Source organism: Myotis nattereri, assembly GCF_964212035.1.
Source record: "Myotis nattereri genome assembly, chromosome: 12".
NCBI lineage: Eukaryota > Metazoa > Chordata > Mammalia > Chiroptera > Vespertilionidae > Myotis > Myotis nattereri.
Window position 1 is genome coordinate 75586705 of NC_138087.1, and position 25718 is coordinate 75612422.

A 25718-nucleotide genomic window follows, 5' to 3' on the forward strand; every position below is an offset into this window, starting at 1 on the left:
ACAAAAGAGGTGTTTGGAAAAACCAGAACACCATTCATCCCAGCTAACGACTTGTTCATTATGAGTGATGATGGATAAAGACTTCTCATGCTGAGATGAAATCAAGATTTATATGCATTGTTTCCTCTCCCAACTTGTGGGAAGATCATCATCATTTAATTCTATCTCTGCGGCCAGTGATGGGCATCCAGAGAGCTGGTTATCAAACGGCGCAGTCAGCTGGCAAAAGCCGAAACGTGCAGTTGGCACATCTGGACGGAGCCGCCACAGCCGAGGGTGAACAATGACTCCTGGCAAGCATCCAAATTGCTTGCAGACGCTAGCAGGTCTCATCTACAACCGCCCCTACCAGCATCTCTCTCTCTCTCTCTTTTATGAGAATCAGATTTTCATTGCTCCATTCAATTGCTCTCCTCTGCCATTTTTTACAGCTCTTATCGTTCCCCTGGAATATGGCCTTGAGACAGCTCATCCGTGTCCTTCACTGTGTTATCTCTTCTAACTTTTATTAAAACTTCAGCTTTCATCTAAAGATAGCTAATTAAATCTGGAACAGATTATGTGCCTCCCCTTAAAAAGAACACAAACCTATTTTCTTCAACCTGAACAATGTTTTTCCTTTCCAAAAGATGAAGCCAAAGGTGTTTAAGAAGTTTCATTTACTTACAAAGCTAAGATACCTGACATGTCATATGTAGGTTGATTTATATTAAAGATGTCTGTGGTCTGACAAACCTTTTAGCTATTTTTCAAAATAATTCTTTCTCTATATTGGTAATATTTTTTTTCCATATCCTTTAAATACCATAGCTAATGCCAGAAGCTTAATTTCTGTATAAAGTTGGGTAATGAGAAATTAGAGATTAACAGACATTTCTGTGAATCAATTGATTTATCTTTAAAAAAAAATTTTTTTACAGTTTTCCTCATTTGGTAAAAATGCATTTTTCCCTTTTATTTCATACTGCAAGCACTACAAATTAAAAGTTTCCTCCACTGAAAATTATGTGAAAACATGAAATTAGAAGAATTACTGCAAATTTAGGACTGATTTGGTTTTCAAGACAGTTTTACACCAACTAATAGTAAGCTCAAGTAGCTTTGTCTTAACCTATCACAAATTATTAATGACAAAGCTTCATCACCAATATGAACACATTCTTCTCATATATACCACTGACCCAGTACCTTCTTTAGGCTTAGGGGCAACTTAAGCATGCGAGTTTGACATGCTTGCGCCAGTTTGCTCAGTGGATAGAGCGTTGACCTGCGGACTGAAGCGTCCCTGGTTTATTCTGGTCAAGGGCATGTACCTTGGTTGCAGGTTCAATCCCCTGCCCTGGTCAGGGTGCATGTGAGAGGCAACCAATTGATGTGTGTGTCTGTCTCTCCCCCTCCTTTGCACTCACTCTAAAAAATCAATGGAAAAATATCCTTCGGTGAGGATTAAGCAAAAAAGATAAAAATAAATCACTTTGTTTACTGTAGACCTGCTAAACAAACTTTCTAGCAGCAATATCTGGAACATCTAGAAGCCAGCCATCACACAAACATGCACATATGCACATGCAAGCACACGCATGCACACACCAAGCACTTTTAACCAAGGTTTTAGCTTATATTGCCAGGGTATAATTTAACTATGCTACCTGAAATTTTCTGAGATCCTTTTCTTCTCTTCACTGCCTTTAGCAAGATTTCTTTCATGGTGACCTTTGTGTTGTCCACCTGAATAAGGGAGAATCCATGAGCAGCATTTCTGTAGGAAAAGACAAATATTAAATCATCACCAACACTCAACCAGAGGGATGGCATATTGCAGTCTTCACTGTGTTTAGGAAAGTTTTAGTAAGTGTACATTGAAGTGCCAATTATTTAAAAAGAGGTTGAAAAAAGCTACTTCTAATAAGAGAGAGATGGAGACAGAGGCAGAAAAGCATTCTAGTATGAACAGTCCCAAGTGAAAGAGAGGTCAGAGTTATGGAAGGTTTTTCTAATTTATCTCAAATTGAATCTAATTGGTCTGTGTGGGTCACTCATACCAGCTCCCAAGCCAAATCCTGCAGCAAGGATTGACAAACGATAAACTTGGCTTGTGTCAGTAGATGTCACTGCAGGCAGACACTGCCATCATATTAAAGCTCATGGAGCCTGGGAGGGAAAATGTCATGTATGTGTTTGTGTGTATGGGGGCGGGGGCATCTGACAGCCCAAAGCAATTTAGAATAAGGAAAAGAAAATGCTCTTCTTAACTAGCCAGTAAAAGAAACACCCTATATTTATATATTTTAAAAATACATATACTCTAGGTACACTTCAGTAGGAATGTTTTAATCTACCTAGTCCTAAAAGGTCAAACAAAATATTAGCTGAAGCATAAATAATTACAAGGCAAAATACTAACATATCACTACTTGTAAGCCTGTGGCCAATCGAACCTAAGCGGGGGTGGGGTTCACATCTAGATAGGAAAAAACTGGTAAGGAACAAGTACCCTAAAAACAGAAGCCCACCTTTGTTGAGACACAACTTCGCTAAGACTGGTAATTGCAATAACAAGCATCACAAGTACTCCTCACTATGTGTGGGCACTGGGACAAAACGGGCCAATTCCAAGAAGCTCGTGTAACAAATGGGACCCGAGTTTCCAACTATGGAACATGGGAATTGCCACAAGGAGTTTGGTTGCATTCCCATTCCCCATAAGAATCTCAAAGGGGCACGTGGCCAAAAAACATGGCAGAACTTCAGATTGACAAGGAATCTGAAACAAAAGCCAAGCCCCAAGCTAAGCCAGGGGAGAGCTTCCTGGTGGTAGGAGAGGCTGAAGGGGCCTTAGCCCAAGCTTGGGCCCAACCAGGTGGCTGGCTTGCCACAGGGGCTAGGGGCTGATCTCCAAACCAAGGACCCAATTTGCTTCCCTAATACAAAGACATCTCCACACCCCTCCTCTCCACACGGCTTGCTGTTTAATCCTTGACATTCCATTTGTTAAAAAGCAAAAGCCGACGCTGGTCTAGCCAGCACGATCATCCATTTTAACTTGGTCAAGTTCTTGCTATCGAACAGCAGGCCTGAGAACTGTCAAGCTAATTTTCCTGAACACTCTGTTACTGAATCAGCCTGAGCCGCGGCCATTCTTTACCTCAGAAGCTGGACCCCATCCCAGAACAATCTTTAAAAGTTTATTTTACTGATCAAAGCAAAATAAGAAATAGCTCTTTTTTTAAAAACTATATTTAGGGAGTGATGCAGTAAGTGATACTTTGGCAAGAGTACTGAAATGTAAAGTGCCTTGTGCATTTATAAACTTGGGGGTATTTGCTCTGGCGCTAGGCCAGTGTGTGTTTGGAACGAATGCCAATCATCTGCGTTCAGACTTGCTTCCCCTGCTCTCCCCTCAGAAGCCAGGGTGCGCTCCATCTGTGACAATATGTTGGGCGATGGATGAGTAGGGCCTCAAAGGGAACACAAGTTCTCGGGTACTCACACACTGCACTGGGCTGGGTCTCACGAACTTCCATCCACCTGGGTTCCACCTGAACTATTTTAGATGTGTCTGCTTATAAATTGCTTACATTCTCTCCTAATCTGCCGCTGGCTGATAGCATTATTTCAAACCAACATGTTTATCTTTTTCAGCACAGGCAGACTAAAAGCTCAAAAGGAAGCCTTGTGTTTGGACTAACTTCCATAAATTAAAAGTGTCCTTTTAAAAGATTGTTGAGCAGGGGAAAATCCCTGGTCTGTATTTTCCTGCCATTTTACCAAAACGTACCTGGGTGACAAGGTTAGAGCGAGCCGAGGAAATCCCTGGCACTTCTCATCCACAGGCATTACTGATAAATTGTGTGGTGGAGGAATAAAGGATTACCTTCTGTATTTTTTCATTACACTTTTCTTTTGTTACAGAATACATAAATCCATTGTGGCACAATGTAATATGTATCACCATGCTACACCTGCGGACGCTTCCGAGCGGCTGCCATGTCTGTGCAGTCAGGAATGATAAGTGAACCACCCGTGAATGTTAACGATAGTGATCATTCTGAGGTAACTCGGCTCTCCATCTTCCTTTACAGCCTCCGTGCTGAAGCCAGGGTAGCAAGGTTCACGGGAGGAAAATGAAAACAACAGTGAAGGGAAGGGGCACGCACGGCTCGGAATGTGCCTTCTCGGGTGTGCGCTATCTTCCTCTGGGGCTCCATTGCGGTAAACACGTGCACATTAAGAGGAGAGCGGGGTTGCGACCCACACACTGCACACTCGGGCAGACCTAATGAAAGTCTCCCCGGGTCAGTCTCGCACCCCACACTTCTCTCCCTTCAGATGGGTGCCAACCTTGGGCCCTGTTCCAAGTCTACAGCACTTACGGGGGTAAAATGTCTCTAAAACACAAGAGTACAGAATGGAAGTGCTTCTCAGAACCCATCGAGGTGCAACTGCTAAGTTCCGCTCTCATTTAATAAATGGATAGGGAGACTTGCTACCACAATTTTCAGCTTGACTTCCAAACATTCTGAGTTTTATGCCTCATTTCTTCATATCCAGGATTTTTTATGGGCTTTCTAAAAAGTCTATTGAAATACATCTTTTAAGGCTGCTTTTACTCAGTGCTGAGCATTGGGCCTGAGATTGAGAAGACCAGGATCTTAGGGGAAATGCTAGTGGCAGGTGGGAAGGGCGCTCGTCCTGCCTCCCTTTCTCGTGGCGCTGCATTCCAGTCTCGGAGTTGTGACCTGGGATGGTGGAGACTAGCCCGCAGATGGACAGGTGGATGGTGGACAGGCACGTGGGCCGCAAACCCAGAGTCTTGACTCAGAAACTGCTCCTCCTCCTGCTCCTCTTGTGGGTAGACGGCCGGTTTTCTGCCAGCGCAGGGCACCCTAGGGCACTGCCACTGAGAAGCAGCTGCCCTGCCACAGCTCCCTGGGCTGCCTGCGCTGGGTGTAGACTGAAGTGCCACTTCAGGGAGCTGACTAAACGGCTAGGAGTGCTTCAGTCAATTCAAAGTTAGGTCCTGTCAAGTCTCGTAACCACTGAGAAACGTATGGGCGTTTTAAAAAGAGATTTCTCACTTGAGGAATTCAGCGCTGTCCCAGTGCAAAGCCAGTTACCAGCAGGAAGTGTTTATACCAGCATTAACCTAACACAACAAGCATTTCTCTACTAAGCACTAAACTAGAAGTGATGGGGCACAGAGGGGAAGCAGGGGCACAGGTCTTTATCTAAAAAGCTTATTTATAGGGAGCGAGCTGGAACCAGAACCCAAGTTGGAAGGCAACATATTAGAGAGGAAACGCATGGGCTGGGAGTTAAATCCCTTTGGTTCCAATCCTGGTCCCATGGCTAACCGAATATTGCCTCAACATGTGGAACCTCAGCTGCATCCGTGAAATGAGGAGGGCACTTCCCTACACAACTGTCAGGAGGATAAAACGGTCAGTGAATGCCAAGCACCTGGCACCAAGGCTGGCAAACAGTACAGGAGTTTATAAATGTTCGTTTTCTTATGTTCCCCTTGTCCCAAGTCACCACTCCAAGAGAAGAGGCCCACTTGTTCCCTATTCCCTAGCCCCTCAGTAGAGATTGCTCATTTGGGAGGATGGATCTGAACCCTCACAGTTTTGTGTTGTTGTTTTCTTGTCTATTTATTTTTTAGTTGATTTTAGGGAGTGGGAGAGAGAAACATAGATCATTTGTCTCCTGCATGCCTCAGCCTGGGTATGTGCCCTGACTGGAGATCGAACCCATGACCTTTCAGTGTATGGACGACACTCCAACCAACTGAGCCACACAGGCCAGGGAAACCCTCACAGCTTTTTAATCGGCAGCACAGGGCCATTACAATGTGCAGTCTGCTGGGCATGGTGGCAGTATGCCCGGCACTATCAGCAAGCAGCCTCTCTCTGGCCCAGGCATCAACCCCCCTTGAAGCTCACAGGAGAGCACTCTAGGCTCCATTGTCAAGGTTTTCCTTTTTGAGAGAGGAAACGAGAAGCAGGCGTGTTCCACCTCAGCTTAACTCATTGGCTTTGGATGGGGATGATGGAAGTAAAAATCATGGTGGTACTGCAGAGAAATTCAATGGGACTAAGAGCCTTTTGATCTGAAAAGCGCAAGATATTATTCAACAGTTATAACAATAATAGCAGCAGCTACTATCTGTTGAATAATTACTATGTGCCAGATGCTGATTAAGCTTTAAAAATCTACATTAACTAATGCAGATTTTACTATTATTACATCCATTTTATAAAAACTAAGTCTGGAGGCATTAGGAAATTTACCTGTGGTCACTCATCTATTAAAGACCCTATTTTGGATTCAGAAATCAACAATATGATTCCCAACCCAACTAGCACAGTCCAGTGGGAGAGAAAAAGAAGCAAACCAAGAATTATAGTTCTGTGTGATGAGCGCAAAGATGGAAGCCAGCTCAGAGAAGTGGGAAAGCACAGGGGCACTTAACCCAGCGGGTAGAGGTGAGGGGGTCAGAGAAGCTTCTTAGTGGAGAGGTCTCAAAACACAGTCATCATTTAGCTCTATGCCATGCTCAGAAAGATGGTTTACCAGGAGGCAGTGAAGTAAGCTCTACAACGGAGCCTGCTATGGAGTCCTAGCTCTGCCTTCCTTGGGTAAATGATATAATCTCTCTAACTTTCAGTCTCCTCATCTACAAGATATATTAATTTTAGACTGTAAGACTAGTGTGAGGGCTAAATACTTCTAAAGTAGCTAACACGATACCTGTATATAAAAAATGCTTACTAAGCAAGTTAATATAATAACTACGGGCTCTTCTTTATATGTACAAAGAAGTGATATATAATGATGAGACAATGACAGTAGTCAACATTTACTGAGGACACGCTTTGTTCGTTTAATCTTCCCAGAAAAAGCAGGTGCTGTTATCAGTCCCATTTTATTATAAAGGAGGAATTAAGGTTTGGTAAGGTTAGGACCCTTGCCTGGAGTTACACAGCTAATCAGTGGAGGAGTCAGGACTTGGACCCAGGTCAGCCAGACTCCAAAGCTTTGGTTTTAAACCTCTCTGCAGCCCAGAAGGCAGTCCTGGGGGCTTGGGAAGAAGAGGCTTCCAGGGAGCATATCCTCCAGATCAGAACCACTGAGCAATCTATGGAAAAGTTCAACTTCCCTGTAACAAGTTCAATTTGATTATAAATGTCCCAACTCTGGACTAACCCTATGACTTATAAGGTCCCTACTGAAAAGCCCTTGGAGAATGCCATGGTTTTACGAGCCAGTGTCAGTTTGTGGGAGTGGGAAAAGGTTGCCAAGAGTAGCATTCGATTCTCCAGTCCTGACCAGTTCATAACAGAGATGAAGACACACCCCTCTAGTTCCCAGCCTGCTCTGGTCCCAATTCCATGCATGTTCATTCTCTAGCACTTCAAGGCAGAAAATGAAAATATATGAGCAAGAGAAAGCTTTGCAATAACTGTAGCATGCCTGCTTTAAAGCAAGCCCGTTGGGTATTACTTTATCCATAAAGAGAGTTTACACTAGTGCGAATGCCACATTTTGTTTCCCCTTGCAATGACATATTTTTTTTTAAAGATCAAAGCGTATTGTATGAGTATGCGATGTTTGACATTGGATAAAGTACTCTTTTTCAAAACAGACATTTTCCAAAAACATAACTCGCTAGACTAATGGGCAGTGAGAAGCCAAAATGACTGCCCTCCGCCTTCTCCTTGTGTATCTTTGCCAGAGTCCTTGGGACTTGCCAAATCCGGTCATGCCTGCTTAGCTTGCTCGACTGATTGTGCCAGAAAAGAAAATAAGACACAGATGTATTTGAGCTCTTTGAGATGCCAGTAAGAGAGACAGCTAATGGCTTCATTTCGACCCTCCCCTTCCAGCTGGGCACAGGTGGGGGATAATGAGGTCCCTCTCCCTAATCAAACTCAATTATTTACTACTCTATATAACCGCAAAGACATTCACATTCAGTTCAGAATATAAAACACACCGTGGGCTACTTCCAACCACTGCCACTGGGTATTTATAACAAACTCAAGTGGCTAACAGTTTGCCTTGGCAGGAGTTTAAGTGTATAAAGTTTTGCAAACTGTTTCTGTTCAAATATGTCCTGCTGAAATGGGGTCCCAGGCGGGGTTCCATAACTGTCAGGTCAGTGAACTGCATAACATCTGAGAATGTATTCACCATGCAGTGCAGACAGGTTCTGGAAATCAAACGCTTCGTTCTATCACAACCTTCTGAGAAGCATCACAGTTTTTTCAACAGCAAGACTGACATTGTATTAATAAACATTACAAGTCACTAGCCTGACATGTACATAGCAGCAGCTGACAGACTCCAACATAAGCTGAGGGGAGAACAGAGGAAATCAAAATGAGACATAGTAACCAAACATGGCCAAAGGGGCTGGATCATAAAACAAATCACATTAATGTCAGAAATGTGAGCCCTAAACTTTTAAGATATATAGCAACTAAAGCAACAATCTGGTATAATTTTTGGAAACCAAAGTAAGTTGATGGCTATCTGAAATGTGTGCTTTTATTGGAGGAACAAAGTGAATCCTGGCACACTATCAGCAGACAGACATTCCAGTGAGTAAAACATACACATTTAGCTTGTCTGACCTTTAAATTCTTAGAAGTATGTAATTAATGCTTTCCATCTTTATTACTTGCTCCAATATTTCTGCCACTTTAAAGAGACAAAGAAAAATCTTTTCTTTTCTCTAGACAGTAGCTGCTGCCAAAAAGAGAATCAAGTCAGATTTACAAATACAAAATTAAACAGGCTGCATATGCTCATTTCCATATACCAGGACAATCTGGACAATGAAAATGTTTGCTAATACAACAGAATGAAAAGAAACAATACACAGTTGGTCCTCTATGACGTGAGCAAATAATAAATAACTAGGAAAATTTATACCCATGCTGTCAGGCCTGGTTACAAAGAATACAGGCATCTCTCTTTTTTAAATTCTTCATGCTATTTTATCTCTGACCCTTACTGAACTGGATGACCTTGCGTAAGTAACTACCTGTCTGTGATCTGCAGCTTATATAGACGCTCCTTGACTTATGATCCCTATAAACCTCTCGTAAGTTGCAAACATCATAAGTTGAAAATGCATTTAAATTTTTTTGTATTTATTTATTGATGTTAGAGAGAGAGGAAGAGAGAGAGAAACATCGATTTTCTGTTCCACTTATTTATGCATTCACTGACTGTATTCTGTGTGTGCCCTGGCAGGAGATCAAACGCACTATCTTGGTATCAGGGGGACACTCTAACCAACTGAACTACCCAGCCAGGGCTGAAAATGCATTTAATGCACCTAACCTACTGAACATCTGAGCTTAGCTTAGGCTAACTCAGAACAGAATATTTAAAAAATCCAGGTAACACAGTATATTATAGAGTATTGGTTGTTTACTGTTGTGATCCCGTGCGCAAGTGGGAGCTCCAGTTCACTGTTGCTGCCCAATATCATCAGAGGCTATCATACTGTACACCAGTAGCCTGGGAAAAGATCCGAATTCAAAATTTGAAGTATGGTTTCTACTGGATATGTGCTGAATGGATGTTGCTTTCACACTATCATAAACTCAAAAAAATCTTTTTTAAAAATGTTTTTATTGGTTTCAGAGAGAGGAAGGGAGAAGGAGAGAGAGACAGAAACATCAATGATAGGAGAGAATCACCTTCTGCATGCCTCCTACTGGGGTTCAGCCTGCAACCCGGGCATGTGCCCTGACTGGGAATTGAACTACGACCTCCTGGTTCATAGGTTGATCTCAACCACTAAGCCACACCAGCCAGGTAGTCAAAAAATCTTAAGTGGAATCATCATAAACCAGGAACCCTCTGTCTATACGTTAAAAAAAAAAAAAAAGGTGCTTATAAGCAATAAATCAGATAATGGCTACTGGGGTTACAGAATCGTGTGTGTGCAAAAATACTAATTTTCTTCTTTTGGTATTCTTTTATTTTGTTCTCTCCAGACCACAAAGCAAATCACATAAAAGTAGAGAGGCTTCAAACTAATGATACCCTTTCATAACGGTCTGGTCATTTGGGTTGTACTGGAGATCAAGTCAAGAAGTTACAGTAGCCGAAACCGGTTTGGCTCAGTGGATAGAGCGTCGGCCTGCGGACTGAAAGGTCCCGGGTTCCATTCCGGTCAAGGGCATGTACCTGGGTTGCAGGCATATCCCCAGTGGGGGATGTGCAGGAGGCAGCTGATCGATGTTTCTCTCTCATCCATGTTTCTAGCTCTCTATCTCTCTCCCTTCCTCTCTGTGAAAAATCAATAAAATATATTTTAAAAAAAGAAGAAAAAAAAAAGAAGTTACAGTAAAACTACCCACCCTTTTGAAAACCCCTCATACAGGAAAGAGCAAGGAACCTAGGACTCGCCTCTTTAAAAGGCATCTGAGCTTCCCCTTTATGCAGAGCCAGAGATGCCAAGGCAGCCTCTGGGAGCCCTCTGGGTCACACTGCCCGAGGCAGCCCGGTTCTTGTGCTACCACCGTCTGCCCACTCAGTGGTCCCTTTCCGAAAGAGCAAAATCCGGATTGGATTCTATTTGCTCTGCAGTCTTAGTTAAACAGTTCCTTTCCCATGTCCATCTGATATAATAAACGTTTTAAGTAAAACGTGTACATATGAGGGCTGTTTAATTGCTCTTACTGACTTCTGATCTAGGGGGATTCTGTCCATTTTATTGGTTTTGACTTTTCTTCCCTTAAAGCTCAGAGTAGCTGGCAGTCAGCAATCGAGGGACTCCTGTTTATATACTTCCTATCCCTTTTCCACTGGGAGAAAGATGCAAGGAGGAAGGGGGGAAATGAAGAGAAGGAGCAATGGCTTCACTTATTTTGCTGGGACTTCACTCTCTGAAAGGTTGGACACATCCCTGGAGACTCCTGAAGGTCTACTCTGTCCTGCATTTGCAGGAGAAAAATTTCTAACTTAGACTATAGGCCAGAAAGGTGAATGGGAGGTTGCTGAATCAATAAAATATACACAGGGCAAATGGTCAGTAATCTGCACTATTTCCTCAGACAACTGAGAAAAAGAAACAAAATTCAGTGACACTTTTGTTCTAAATGCTCACAAATAAAGATTCTGCTTTACCTCGTGTTTTCAGAAACACTCCAGACATGTGGAATAAACTCTCCCGAACTTTAAAAATAGAAAAAGGATTGATTCGGTCTGAATGTTTGGGAGTGAAAGTACAGGAATGGAAGTAATTCGGGGGGGGGGGGGGGAGGGGCTGTGCGGAGAGTATTAAGTTTAAAGCGGTTATTGTTATTCTCTGCCTTTTCCCCACTCCCTCCATTCCAGGGAAGGTGGGTTCATAGTAAAACACTTCTATCCATTCCACTCCCAACCCTACTCTACTAAAAATCATTGATTTGAAAGCTATTGTTTTAAAAAGGACTTTCAGTTTAAAACAGTACTATGATCATATGTTAACATCTATGTGTAAAAATTATGTGTTAATGAGAACAATTCTTTTATGTAATCAATAGGGAATATCAATGCAAGTGGAAAACTATTGAAATGCCACTGCATACATCTTTTAAAGTAAAAAGAAAAATCTTCTAATGAAACCTTGTGATGTAAGGCTCACATTGCACTGTAAATTGACACAAAGTGAGAGTCTAGAGATGTTTCTACTCTGACCAATAATCCTACTAACAAAAAAATTATCCTAAGGAAGTTATTCAACAGAAAGAAAATAGACATAAACAAGGACTATCATAGAATCACTTAAAAGCAAAACAAGAAAACAATCTAAACATCCTATGACAGGCATCCACTGCATCCATTTCTGTTGTCATGCTCATCACATACTAATGATTTGACAACTATCTTCCCAATAGAGCATAAGCTCCATGAGCACAGGGGTTGTCTATGTCTAGGTCCTTGATACATAATAAATGTAGGATGCAGGAATTAAGAACAGATATTGAAAAATTTGTAATATAATGTGAAGTAAAAATAACTATATCTATCTATCTATATATGCTAGAACTGAAACTGTATGTATATACACATGAAAATGACTGTACAAAAATGAAAGTAGTTATATTAGGATGAGGAATCATTATATAGCTTTTAAATTACTTTAAATATTCTTTAAGGTTGTTGTTTTAGTGCCTCTGAAAAGTAAAAAGAAGGAACATATTTGCTGTTATATACACTCAACATGACTTCATCGTAGAAATGAAATGGCAACTATAAAAGCTTGAAGCGTCACCCCAGCTCACCCACAGGAACCCAGGTATCCATTTTTTGCTCAAAGATAGAAAGACACAAAATACTCATATATCATAGCTAGCATAACCCTATTTTTAGTAAAATCCTGAAACAAAGGCAATATGTTTTAAAGAGACAGGTAGAAAAGTCCTCTAAAGCACTCTTTTGAAGAGTGAATTTGCTGGTTACTAACAGCAGGGGGTGCCAAAGGGATCACTATTGTTCCCAGGAGATGGCCAGGAGAAGGACTGTCGCCACCTTGGCTAAAAAGCTTAAGCTGCGCTGAGAAAATACTGCTGGTTTTCCCCTAACAATGGGGACCTATGGGTAAAACTCAGGTGCTCTGTAGACTTGAATGAATAAAAATTACATTCTTATTTTCACTAGCTATTTAGCATTTTCTTGAATTATAGTCAACAAATCACAATGTTTTTAGCAGTGCTGGTGAGTTGTCATGAACAGAAATCATAGATATAATGATAGCACATTCCAGTTGGTGCAGACGTCTCCAATATCACAATCACTCCCTTTGAAACCAAATTTCAGGAGTTACCAGATCTTGTTACTCAATGTATCAACAACAGCATACATATTATTATTCTATCACAAATTTAACAGTTTGATAACTTTAAATACAAGAAATCCTTGTGTAGTCATGTGAATGTTATTTTCTGCATTTACAAACACTTTTCTGAGAAGGGCTTTTCCAGACTGCCAAAGGCACAGGCAGGCAGGGTAAGAACCTCTGCTCAGCCTAAAGGAAGGCAACCAAGAGGATACATCAAGATGGATCTGAACAAAGTTGGCAAGAAAAGGGAGTATGTTAAGTCACAAGAGAGAAGTGGCTGTGATGCACATTTTCATTCAATTTGAAGAGAATTTTTGCCTCATAGGCTCCAAAGGGCCTCAATCTGTCCGGAGGCCTAGTTTATGGGTGGGACATTCAGAGATCGACTTAATACAATTTGCTACTACAAAGCAGTCTGTATTTAATGTAGGTGCAGAGGCAGGAAATACAATGTGAATGTTGTCCCCAGCAGCTCGCTGGAAGTAATAATTACCTGTGGCCTCTCCAGATACCAAATATTCATTTAATGAACAAAATCAAATCCAGAATTACACCAAAGGCAGAGAGGAGATACTGAGATAAGCAAACAGAGTCAATACTCACATTCGAACAAAGAGTGACTCTTTGGATGTCAGACCAGGAGATGAATACTTTTCAACCAGGGCCAAGGTACTGAAGCCAAACTTATGAATGGGCTCATTGGAATCCAGTGGGGGGAAATCTGTGTCAACCTCCCCATCATCCTCAGCAATATGCAGGCAGTAGGCACTGACATTCTCACTAAAAGGAAAACCGAAAAGGTGAGTGAAAACCAAGCTGAAAAAGGGACTCGGAGACCAGAGGCCCTGATGTACAGCAAGCAAACTGGGGAAACTGCTGTCCTTTACCCCGAAGCCTGCAGTTATATTCAGATCCCCCAAACCCCACCTCATTTGATAAGGAGAAAATACATGGCAGTGCAAAGGTGGGGGGGAAACCAGTGTGAAACAAGAGACTTTACACTCTCTGTTCTTCCAACAAATACTTACTGAGCACTTGCTGTAAATAAGACACAGAACCCCTTAGATCAAAGATGAGAGTTAGCAACAGTCCTCAAGGAAGCTTACAATATAGCGGGGGGCGGGGGGGGGGGAGTAATCACTGTATTAGCTATAATTCAATTGTAAATAAAATAAGTCTCATAAAAGAGATACACAAAACTATAAAAGAGAGAAAATGATTTGGGGGAAATCGGTGGACTTTGATTTATGGTCAGGATTAAGAAAATATCTGCTCTAGCTCAAGAAGTAACAAAGACAATCAATACAGTTCTCCCTTCTCTGAAGAAAATCAGCCTCACTTGGCAGGACCTGATTCCAAACACCAAGGATACTTAACAGAGTAAAGCAAATGACCTGATTTATCCTGACCAACTGCTTATGGACTTTGCTCACTTCCCTAGAATGTCCCGTCAGTAATCCCAGTTTCTAGCCTCTCCCGGTTTGTAATCAACACGCATCTCTTTCTCCTTCTTTGGGGAATTAAAAAGTCAATTTGCTGAAAAAGGGTGGGAAACTCTATCAACATAAAGACAATTTAAAACTAAGATCAACTTAAAACACTTTAGATACTCTGCTCCAAAGTTGAATTGTGAAACTGCAAATCTGCTAGTATTCAGAAGTATGAACCTAATAGTTCGAAAGGCAGTGGGTTTCTAAATTCTGCAGCTTAAATTTGGAGTTTTAATTATATGATTGATGCTTAAATTAATTAATTGCAAAGTGTATGCTAATTGTTTAATTGGTTGCTTGATCTATATAGATCATTTTTTGAATTAAATGAGTTGATTTACAAAGTTTATTGATTGGATGTGACAATGAATTATTTCACTGACTACCTGATTTGCAATTTTCCCAATTAATTCACAAATCTTTTGCCGCAATTCTGCTTACTGAGAGAGAGCCTACTTCAGGTGATCTATACTCAGTCTGTCAGGATTAAGAGATATTTGTTATATAAAACAGGTAATAAGGACAGATTAAAATGAATGGGAACTGTAAATCTGCTAAATGGATGGATAACAAGAAAGTAATCTGGCTATGTTTGTCACTATAAATTTCCTGTATTTGCAATGCTCTTAATTTAAAATTCATCTCTGAATGGTATGGGAAACTTACAGATCTTCGCAAGAGGCTAACAAACACAAAACATGTGCAGAAGCAGAAGAAAGCCATTCAGATGAAGAAAATGTCCTGGTGGAGGACCTATGAGCTTTGTGTCCAGGAAGACTTGAGTTCAACCCTAGCTCCATCACTCATGGGCTCTGTGGTTTCAGAGAATAAGCTTCACCTCCTTGAGTTTCAGTTTCGACTTCTATAAAAAGGGTATAATCGCCTAACTCAGGGGTGGTTGTGAGGATTAGATGAGATAATATATAGTGCTGAGCATAGAACAGAGGTTAAAAAAAAAAAAAAGGTATGATAACTATAAAAAGTCAGATGGAAAATAACTTTGACAGTAATGTCAATCCTTAAAGATAAACTGTGTGGATGGATATTAGCCAGAAAACAACAATGAAACTGAGTCCCATGTGCACACATCTGTAGCCGGAGTTAACATGTCCACTGTGCTCCAGCCTTGGGGCAATGAGCCTCCGGGATTTTATGACCAGGGCAGACACTGATGAAGCAAGCAATGGACAGCACAGATTATTTATTGCCGTGTAAATTATCCTGAGGAATGCCTGTGATTCCCCAGCATCACAGAGGTTTCAAGGGCAAATAATAAGCCTATTGATCAAAGCAGAAAGCCAAGCATTGGTATCAGAAGAATTCTGCTTTGATTGTCATGGGAGGCCCACAAATCCCCTCAAAACAAACTCAACAAATGTCACAGGCTTAGATCTGAGAGCCAAAAGACTCACTGCCAAGTGCTGTTATTCTTCCCAGTTCTAAATACAAGGTGTGAAATCACTTATTGTTTCAAAAAAACATTTGCCTAGTGCCTGCCCAGTGCTGCTGCATGACCTGACACTGGGAACCCAGCAAGGAGGAGAATGACTGGCTCACTGTGTATGACACAAAATTACAGGAAGTCTTTTCTGGTTTATCAGAAAAGTTTAGCAGCAAACAGTGCTCCAAACCCTAAAGCCTCTTAATTGAATGCCTAAGGAAAAAAAAAAAAGACTGAAATTCCATATTCTGTGTATGGTCATAGTGGTTCTTTTGTGCCTTTATACAAGAATGATGAATGAAAAAGCTACTGTGGTATTCTGACTTCTAAAACTGCTTCAAGACTCCAAATTAGTACTAGTACAATAACCATTAATATCATTAGCTACATTTATTGTGTGCTCAGGGCCAGGAATTGTGCACAGTGGTTTAGACACACAAGCTCACTGAATCTTCATAGCAGCTACGTCGTCACATGGTTATGTGTGTGTTTTTACAAATGGGAAATCTGAGGCTCAGGGAGGTAAGCGGTTTGCTCGAGATGAAACAGCACGTAAGGGACAGAGCTGAGACTCACACCCAAGTAGTCAGGAACACTCACTCCTGACCCCCACCTCTCTCTCTGCCAAAGCCATGGTGTGTTGCTACGGAAATGTGACGTACTTTGAAAAGGAGGAGGAAACCACGTGCATTATAAAAAATTAGAAGCTTAGAGATATTTATTTCAACCTCCTTGCTGTTACAGCTGGGAAAGAGATGCCTAGAAAAGAGGAATAACATGGTCGTGGGCCAAAGCCAGGTCTAGAGAACTCCGGTCTCCTTGCTTCCGTTCCATTACTCTTTGATCAAATCAGAAACTGGTGGCATTGTGAAGTGGGGAGGGGAACAGAGAGAGGCAGCTGTGGTCTGACTCAGGAATGCCCCAAGTATAGACTCTGGGACTTATAAAACAGTGAAAACAGGGGCGCCTCCTTATGGCATAGTTCAGTGGAACGAAGAGAGGTTTTGCAGTCAGGTCTGGTTTCAATGCTAACTCAACCATTAACCAGCTGTGTGACCAAATCTCTCTGAGTTCCATTTTCTCATCTATAAAAAGCTTTCATTGATTTCTCTAGGAGAATCATTTGGAAAAGTGATTCTCCTCTGTGGTCTTCCAGAACTTGGTTGATATTTCTGCGTATAATATTGCTCCTTTTATTATTTATGCATCTATGTTCTCCTAAAGAGCAGGATCCTATTGTCTCTGCATCCTCACTGAAGAGTAAGCGGCCGGCATTTAGAAAGTACTTAACAAATATTTGTTGAATGAATGTATATATGAATGTGTAGCCTGAATCACACTGTACCCATAAAAAAACCCATAATGGGTATTGTTATTATTTTTTCATTCTCACCCAAGGATATGTTTTTTTAATTGATTTTAGAGAGAAAGGGAGAGAAACATCAATGTGTGAGAGAAACATTGATCAAATTAATAGGCAGAAGTCCAAACTCAGGCTGCCCCTCCTCCTCCTCCTCACACACCAAAACAACAACAACAAACAAAACCCACTCTTCCAATGCTCCCTATATCAGTGAAGGGCACAACATACAAAGTTGTGCAAATCAGAAATCTTTGATACCTCTCCTTTCCCACACCTCCCGTATCTAACTCATTCCTAAGTCATGTGAATGTTTCTCTCTTAAATTTCCAGAATCTGTCCCTGTCTCTCAATCTCCACTGTGGCCCCTGCCTACTTCTCGGTCTCTCTCCACTCCACTTGCCGGGAGCTGGTCCATGCTTGCTGTTTCAAGGGACCTGGCATATGCTGTTCTTAATATGTTTGCTCACCTTCTTGGCGCTGTGTTTTAACCAAGGTCACCTCTCCGAGAAAGGTTGTTTCCCCAGGTAGGGATTTCCCCCTGAAGTTAGGGAGGGAATAAAACCTCTTAACTAAGTGCCAGGTGGGTAATTAATCACTTTAACTACGAACAATCATGCTTAAACTACATAATCTTTACTCCCTGGAATGGAGATAAGAAACGCCCTAACCTTTGAAATAGAGATTGATAGGATTGGAATCAACTGGTATAAATACAGATGTAAGAGGACAGAACGGAGAGAGACAGAAATTGGCACAGAACCTACACAGAACGTTCTCTAGAGACAGAAGAACTTCGCTGGAGAGAACATGGCAAAAGATCCTGGACAGAAACTGGCCTCAGAACCTAGAGACAGAACCTAGCGAGAGAACATGGCAAAAGATCCTGGACTGAACCTGACTACAGAAATTGGCAAGAGAACCTGACTAGAACCTGGTGACTGAACCTGGCTGGAGAACCTGGACAGAACCTGGCTGGAGAACCTAGCGAGGGAACATGGCTACAGAACCTGGCTGGAGAACCTGGAGAACCTAGCAAGAGAACATGGACACAGAACCTGGCTGGAGATCCTAACCAGAACTTCGCTGGAGATCCTGACCAGAACTTGGCTAGAGATCCTGGCTAGGCTGCTGATCAACTGAACGCTGTCTCTGTGTCATTCCTTCTTCGCCGACTCCATCCACACCTTTGGGGACCCCTGGACCTGCTGGGGCAGGACCCCAGCATCCACTTTCTCTTCCCTGCTTTGTGCTCTGGCCGCACTGGCCTTCTTTAGTTCCCTGACCACAACCTGCTCCCTCCGGCCACAGCATCCCTGCCATGTGGTTCCATCTGCCATGACCTTCCCCTCCAAATGCCTCTGGTATCACCTTCTTGGGGAATTTCTCCCTAACGCAACTCCCAGGCTGGACTCTCATAAACAGCATTCCTTTCCTTTAGAGCGCTTAGCTCAGTTTTTAAGCAAACCTTATTTGGCTTAACTTTTTAAATTTTCTGCCCATTTCCTTCACTAGACTGTGGAACTCATGACAGAGAGCCCACATGTGGTTCCATGAACCACTGTATACTCAGCAAAGTGCCTGGTATACCGTAAAGCAAACACTCAACAAATATTTATTGTATACAATGATAAGTGAAATGGGTCAGTTACAAAGTGCTAATACATTTGATAATTTCTTCTTCCCCACGAAACTATGAATTTTTAGGGGGAATAATTAGATTTCTCTTGTACATTTTATCCTCAATACCTAGACCCTAGGACTCCATAAATATTTCCTGAATGAAGGAATGACTGAGGAGTTAAGCCTTCGAGATTAAGCAGGATATCAAAAAGAATGAGAGAGGCATTCCTGACTAAGGAAACAGCAAAAGCAGGCATGGTATCAGCGTCGAGAAGATGCCATTTAAAGAATGTGATACATGGGAGTATAGCTGGGGGCTCAGAATGGAGGTTAGGCTGTATTATTTAGGTAAATGATTCCCAATGATGACCCTAAGGAATATAAATTAGAAGCAAAAACCTACAAATGGGAGAAGAGTAGATAGAGATGGGCAGGTAGACAATAATGGAAGGAAGGAAGGAAGGAAATTCTAATTGCAAAGTTGTCAGAAAGCATGTAAGATCAAATATTCCTATATACTTTCATGGCAAAGCACAATTACTTGCATCATCGGGGAAGGCTAAATTATGCTACTGTTGCTGAACTACTACTAGTTTGGTTTGTAGTAGTAGCTGGTTATAGTTACAGTATTTATCAGCAACAGAAATGAACATTTACTGAGCACTTGCCATGTATTTTCTTAATTTTATTTTTATAACTACCCCCTATTAGGAAGTTTCTATTCTTATTTTACATATGAAACCTGGAGCACATGGGGCTGAAGTGATTCATCCAAAACCAGCCTGATAGGTATTCACGCCAGAATTCAAATCCAGACTATGGCTTTGGATCCCCCACTCAACCACTATGTTATATGCTGATTAAGAAGGCAGAGGAAAATGTTAATACATTCTTAGAGCAGTGGTCGCCAACGAGTAGTCCGCGGACCACTGGTGGTCTGTGAGGTCCAAAAGGTTGGCGACCGCTGTTTTAGAGAACTTCTATGAAAAACTATTAAAATTAAGAAAGTTTGATACTTGCCAAAGCCGGTTTGGCTCAGCGGATAGAGCGTCGGCCTGCGGACTAAAAGGTCCCAGGTTCGATTCCGGTCAAGGGCATGTACCTGGGTTGCAGGCACTTCCCCTGTGGGGTATGTGCAGGAGGCAGCTGATCGATGTTTCTCTCTCATCGATGTTTCTAACTCTCTATCTCTCTCCCTTCCTCTCTGTAAAAAATCAATAAAATATATTTTTAAAAAAAAAAAAAAAGAAAGAAAGTTTGATACTTGCCAAAACCGGTTTGGCTCAGTGGATAGAGCGTCGGCCTGCGGACTGAAAGGTCCCAGGTTTGATTCAGGTCAAGGGCATGTACCTGGGTTGCGGGCATATCCCCAGTGGGAGATGTGCAGGAGACAGCTGATGGATGTTTCTCTCTCATCGATGTTTCTAACTCTCTATCTCTCTCCATTCCTCTCTGTAAAAAATCAATAAAATATATTAAAAAAAAGAAAAAAAAGAAAGTTTGATACTAAAGGAGATAAACCCTCAACTATCTACAAAACCCACCAAGTTTCCCAAGGGCTCTAGATAGCTGAGGTTACATCAGAATGAAGTGGATCTGTAGTGAACTCCATTGCACGGTGAAACCATGTCTTTATATTTTCTAGAGCTGCATTTCCCAACATCTGGCTACTGAGCACATGAAATGTGGCTAGCCTGAATGGAGATGTGCTGTAAATAGCAAATAAACACAAGATGTCAAGCATGTGAAAAGATGCTCAACATCATCTCATTAGGGAGTTGCACATTAAAACAACAATGAGATACCACTGCACACCTATTAGAATAGCTCAAATCCAAACCATTTACAAAACCAACTGCTGGTGAGGATGTGGAGCAAGAACTCCCATGCATTGTTGATGAAATGCCAAATGGTATAACTATTTTGGAAAACAGTTCGCAATTTCTTAAGAAAGCTAAACATAGGCTTACCATACAATCCAGCAATTGCACTCCTAGGTATTGGCAAAATGAATGGGAAACTTATGTCCACACAAAAACCTGCACATGAAAGTTTACAGCAGCTCTAATAACTAGAGGTCTGGTGCACGAAATTTGTGTACGGGTAGGGCCCCTAGGCCTGGCGGGTGAACAGGGCCGATCTGTGGGGTGACTGGCAGGGTGATCAGGGAGCCCCCGCTGGCACCCACATTGGCTGGCCTGGGGCCTGCGGGCTGGGGGCAGCTCCTGCGTCGAGCATCTGCCCCCTGGTGGTCAGTGCGCATCATAGCAACCCGTCGTTCCACCATTCAGTTGATTTCCATATTAGGCTTTTATTATATAGTATTCCCACAAACTGGAAGTAATCAAGCTGAACTTCAATAGGTGAATGGGAAAACAAACAGTGGTACATGCATACAATGGAATGTTATTCAGCAATATAAAGAAATGAGCTATGAAGCCATGAAAAGACACAAAGGAACCTTGAAATGCATATTACTTAGTGAAAGAAACCAGTCTGAAAAGGCTACAAATAGTATGATTCTAACTAGCTGACATTCTAGAAAATGCAAAATGATAGGAGCAGTAAAAAAATGAGTGGTTACCCTAGCCGGTTTGGCTAGGCGGATAGAGCGTCGGCCTGTGGACTGAAGGGTCCCAGGTTCGATTCCGGTCAAGGGCACGTACCTGGGTTGTGGACACATCCCCAGTAGGGGGCGTGCAAGAGGCAGCTGAATCGATGTTTCTCTCTCATTGATGTTTCTAACTCTGTATCCCTCTCCTTCTCCCTTCCTCTCTGTAAAAAATCAATAAAATATATATATTTTTTAAAAATGAGTGGTTGCCAGAGTTGAGGGGGGCTGGATAAAGAGATGGAGCACAGAGCATTATTAGGTCAGTGAAACCATTCTACATGATACAATCTTACGAGTGCACTCTAATGTAAATGAATGACTTTAGTTAATAATAATGTATCAATACTGGTTCATTGATTGTAACAAATGTATCACACTAATATAAAATGTTAATAAAAAGGAAAGATGAGAGACAGGAAGTAGATATGTGGGAACTCTATACTTTCTGTGCAATTTTTCTGTAAACCTAAAACTACTCTAAAAAATAAAGTCTATTAAAAATGTTTTAAAATCTTACAGGTAACCAGCCTTCAAAATTACATAAAAAACAGAGCCAGCTGATTCACATGAAGCCAACATATCACTGGCTACAATAAATGTTAGTAAGATAAACTTCCCTATGAAAAGACATAGACTTAAATTGGGTCAAAAGAGAAAACCCTCACAAAATTATTCATCATATCTAAAACTAAAAAGCTGAATAAAGATATATTAGACTAGACTAGTGCAAAGAAGAACAAGGGGAGAAAGCTAATCGCACTGCAATAAAGGAAAAAAAAGGGGGGAGCAGGCCACAATACAAAAATAAAACAGGGCCGTTTTATATTGAAAAAAAGGAAAACTCACAGTAAAGATATGAAATGCATGAATCTTTTTGTGCACTGACATATACAAAATGGAAACTGCTGAAATCTCAGGAGAAATTGACAGAAGCATACAACAAAATGGAAATTTTAATCCATTTCTCTTAATCATCCATAGATGAAATAGTTAAAAGATGCAAGAACATGATAGTAATTAAAGATGTTGATTTAACAAATATATATTGAATTCTGTAACCTATACAGAATTGTTTCCAGAATCCATAAAATATTTATAAAAATGTATTGTATAGTAAGCTGCAAAATATAAATAAACCTCTAAGCAGAAATTTTATATGCCATATTTTCTGATCAAAATTCAATAAACATGAATCTATATAACAAAGTCTAAATTTAAAAATTCTTCCAAATAGATAGTTTCCCCTAAAAATCACTGCATCAAAATAAGTAGGATAATAAATACCACATTCCAATTTTGCTCAAGAGCTAACAAAGGAAGCCAAGAATTCCAGCTAAATTCTCCATTCCTTCCCTGCGGCCAAAGCCTACTACCATAAACAGTTTACAAGGCAGAAACAAGAGAACACTGTTCTTAAATAAATGGTTTTCTTGACGACCAAAATGAAAAGAGAGGAAAGGGTTCTTTCCCATGCATCTAACAATTTGGCCCCCTGTGAATGAAGAGCTCCTCCAAAGGGCCAACCCACTGGAAAGATCAAATAAGGACCTATTCCCACACCTAAGCTCAAATAAGCTAGAAAGAAAACACTTGCCTCACTGATAAGAAGAGATCCCAGGGATTTACTTTACAGATTGTGTTATACAAAACACAATGGAGAAATCCATGTAAGAATTGTAAAAAATTTGTCCTGTAAGAATTGTAAGACATTTCAAAAGACCATAGTTTCTTTAACTTCAAAACAATATAATTCTGTAATTCCAATTATAGAGCAACTATTTAAAAAATGTCAACACGCTTGATATACTTCAGGAATATAAATTTTAATAAGATGTACTCAATTGCAGAGGCTTACAAACTATTACAAGAGATAGTCTCTATTTTGGGGGTTCAGAATTGCTAATTATATTTGCTGATCTTCCTTTTCCTCATTAATATCTGGTTTGCTTCATTTACTGCTTTCTAATAGGAATATATTGAAATTTCCCAGTTTGACTGTGGAACAGTTAATGCCTCCTTAAAACTCCCTTAAAATAGGTTAGACTATGTTGCTAGATACATACACAGTCAGAATTATTATATCTTGATGGGCTGCTCCTTTTCATTATGTAATCTACCAAAATATCCCTATTGACATGTTTTTGCCTTAAATTCTACTGTTTGATGCACTGCCACTGGCCCATTCTCTCTAGATAAGAAATTTAAGTAGGGGAGAACCAATGCAGCAAAGCACTTTCAAGTTCAAGCTATGATGTACAAGCACAGAGACTCTACATTCAAGTTCTACATTTTAAAAATAATTACTTGATGAGGAATAGAGTCTAGGGACTGAGAGAAAAACTGAGCCAACGACTGGCAACAAAGAGAACTAATTCAGACCAAAGGAAAAAACGCAAAACCTTGGCACTGAACAGACCAGGAATGAAACCCTGACTCTGCCATCTCCCACCGGTGTAACCTGAAGCAAGTAACAACTCTCCTTTGCAGAATGAGGGTCATAATGCTCACCTCACAGGGAGCGAGGAGAATTCAGTGAGAAATCGGGTACGAAACGCCCAGCGTGGTCCCAACTCATGGTAGGTACTTAATAAACATTAGTTCCCTCCCACTAACTCCCACGCCACATTTATCAGCAAGCCTCATAAAAGGGTTTGAAATTGCAACATGCATTTTCCTCAAGTCTGGATTCACAAACTTATCAGTGTATTTACAAGTAGATTCTGAGATGAGCCTGAGATACACAGGTCCAAGATCTGGTGAGCGACCTGACCTACATTAGTGTGGACGTCTGCTTCCCAGGCCAATGCCTGGAAACACTGGGCCCGGATGCAGGATGGGTGGCCAGGAGACAGCCAGAAACTAGAGCAGCCAAAAAAGAGGAAGGATTACTTGAGCTTCGGCTCCCGTCCTTCGCTTGTGTACTGCCAACAGATGAGCCCGATCAGGTCCTGCACCCTGGCGCTGGCCATTGTCACCACAGTCATTGGCAGCAGTCTGTCCTGGCTTGAGTGTAAGGGGAGGTAGACATCGATCTTCTTGGTGGCTGTTGTGCCTACATGACCCTGTGGACAGAACACATGCACGAGGGTAAGGCATACACTCACGGTCATGCAGACACTACTGGGCCACAATACTGCTCTCCAGGGCTTGTGTGCAGCACAGCCATCTCTGATCCTTTTTGCATAGACCTGCTTATGAGCCTGGAAAGGTCCCCCAAGTGGAAATACTGTCTAGTTTTAAGGTTTTTTTTCTTTAATATTCATTTTCTAACAGTCTAATTGATCCAATTTTGCCAGCAGTAAGATAAATGAGTGCTACAATTAAAACCAACAAATCAGAATGGTGAGCAGATCTGATGTTTAGTGGCAGGAGACTTGCTTTGCTACTTATTCAGTGTGACCTTGGAAAAGTAACCCTTAGACCTTGGCATCAGCTGCCCTCCCTGAAAATCGCGGTCTCACTCCTTGAGACCTTGGTAAAAGCTACATGGGAAGCTGCCACACTTTCTGAAGAAGCTTTTAGGCCTGTAGCACTGGATCAAAGGGCTTGCCTTCTCAGAGACTATGGGAGGCTAATTCCATTATGTAGTACATCTGTTTACTTCAGTCATCTGCTATGAAGTTCGAGGGTCCCTGGTCTACCATTTTTGCCCTAACCATCATACCTCACTGCCAATCCCTCCCGAATACCTACTCCTCCTCCCTCCCAAACCTCTCACTCCCCTTTGGAACTCCAGCACTAATCGTTCCCTCCAGCCATGGCCAGTGTGCCTCAATTGGTTGAAGGCTCAGATGATATGACACCTCCTCAGAGAAAACTTTACTGATAATTCTATAGAAAGAAACCACCCTGCCGGTGTGGCTCAGTGGTTGAGCGTTGACCCCTGAACCAAGAGGTCACTGGTTCTACTCCCGGTCAGGGCACATGCCCGGGTTTCAGGCTCAATCCCCAGTAGGGGGGACATGCAAGAGGCAGCCAATCTATGTTTCTATCTCTCTCTCTCTCCTTCTCCCTCCCTCTCTAAAAATCAATTAAAAAAAAACCCATATTATAAAAAAAGAAAGAAGCCCTGACCAGTTATTCTCACATATATCCTGTTCATTTTCTTCACAGCACTTCATAATTTTACATTATGTATTTGTTCATGTGCATCCTTAGCATATGCCTTCTCCACTAGCCTCTGAGTTGCATGAGGGCATCTATAATAATGTCTGCTTTGTTTACTGCTCTATACACCATGGCTAGCACTGTGCCTGGTGCATAAAAGACTCTCTCCCCAAAAATCTGTTGAACTACAAAATGAATGCATAAATAACCTAAATGACTGCCAAGATACAAGACAGAAA

General features: G+C 41.4%; 1 protein-coding gene across 7 annotated transcripts in view; it reads right to left on the reverse strand.

Annotated features, from left to right (window-relative positions):
- Positions 1 to 25718, reverse strand: part of MAPKAP1 (MAPK associated protein 1) — a 190736-nt gene that overhangs the window by 94227 nt on the left and 70791 nt on the right. For 5 of the 7 annotated variants that reach the window (XM_081103602.1, XM_081103603.1, XM_081103605.1 and 2 more), the window contains exons 6-8: positions 24262 to 24434; positions 13448 to 13624; positions 1650 to 1759 (exon numbers count right to left, since the gene is read on the reverse strand). In XM_081103602.1, the coding sequence (XP_080959728.1) occupies positions 1650 to 1759; positions 13448 to 13624; positions 24262 to 24434 (460 nt within the window). The remainder of the gene's footprint in view (positions 1 to 1649; positions 1760 to 13447; positions 13625 to 24261; positions 24435 to 25718) is intronic. The other 2 variants (XM_081103608.1, XM_081103606.1) reach the window with 1 other exon arrangement.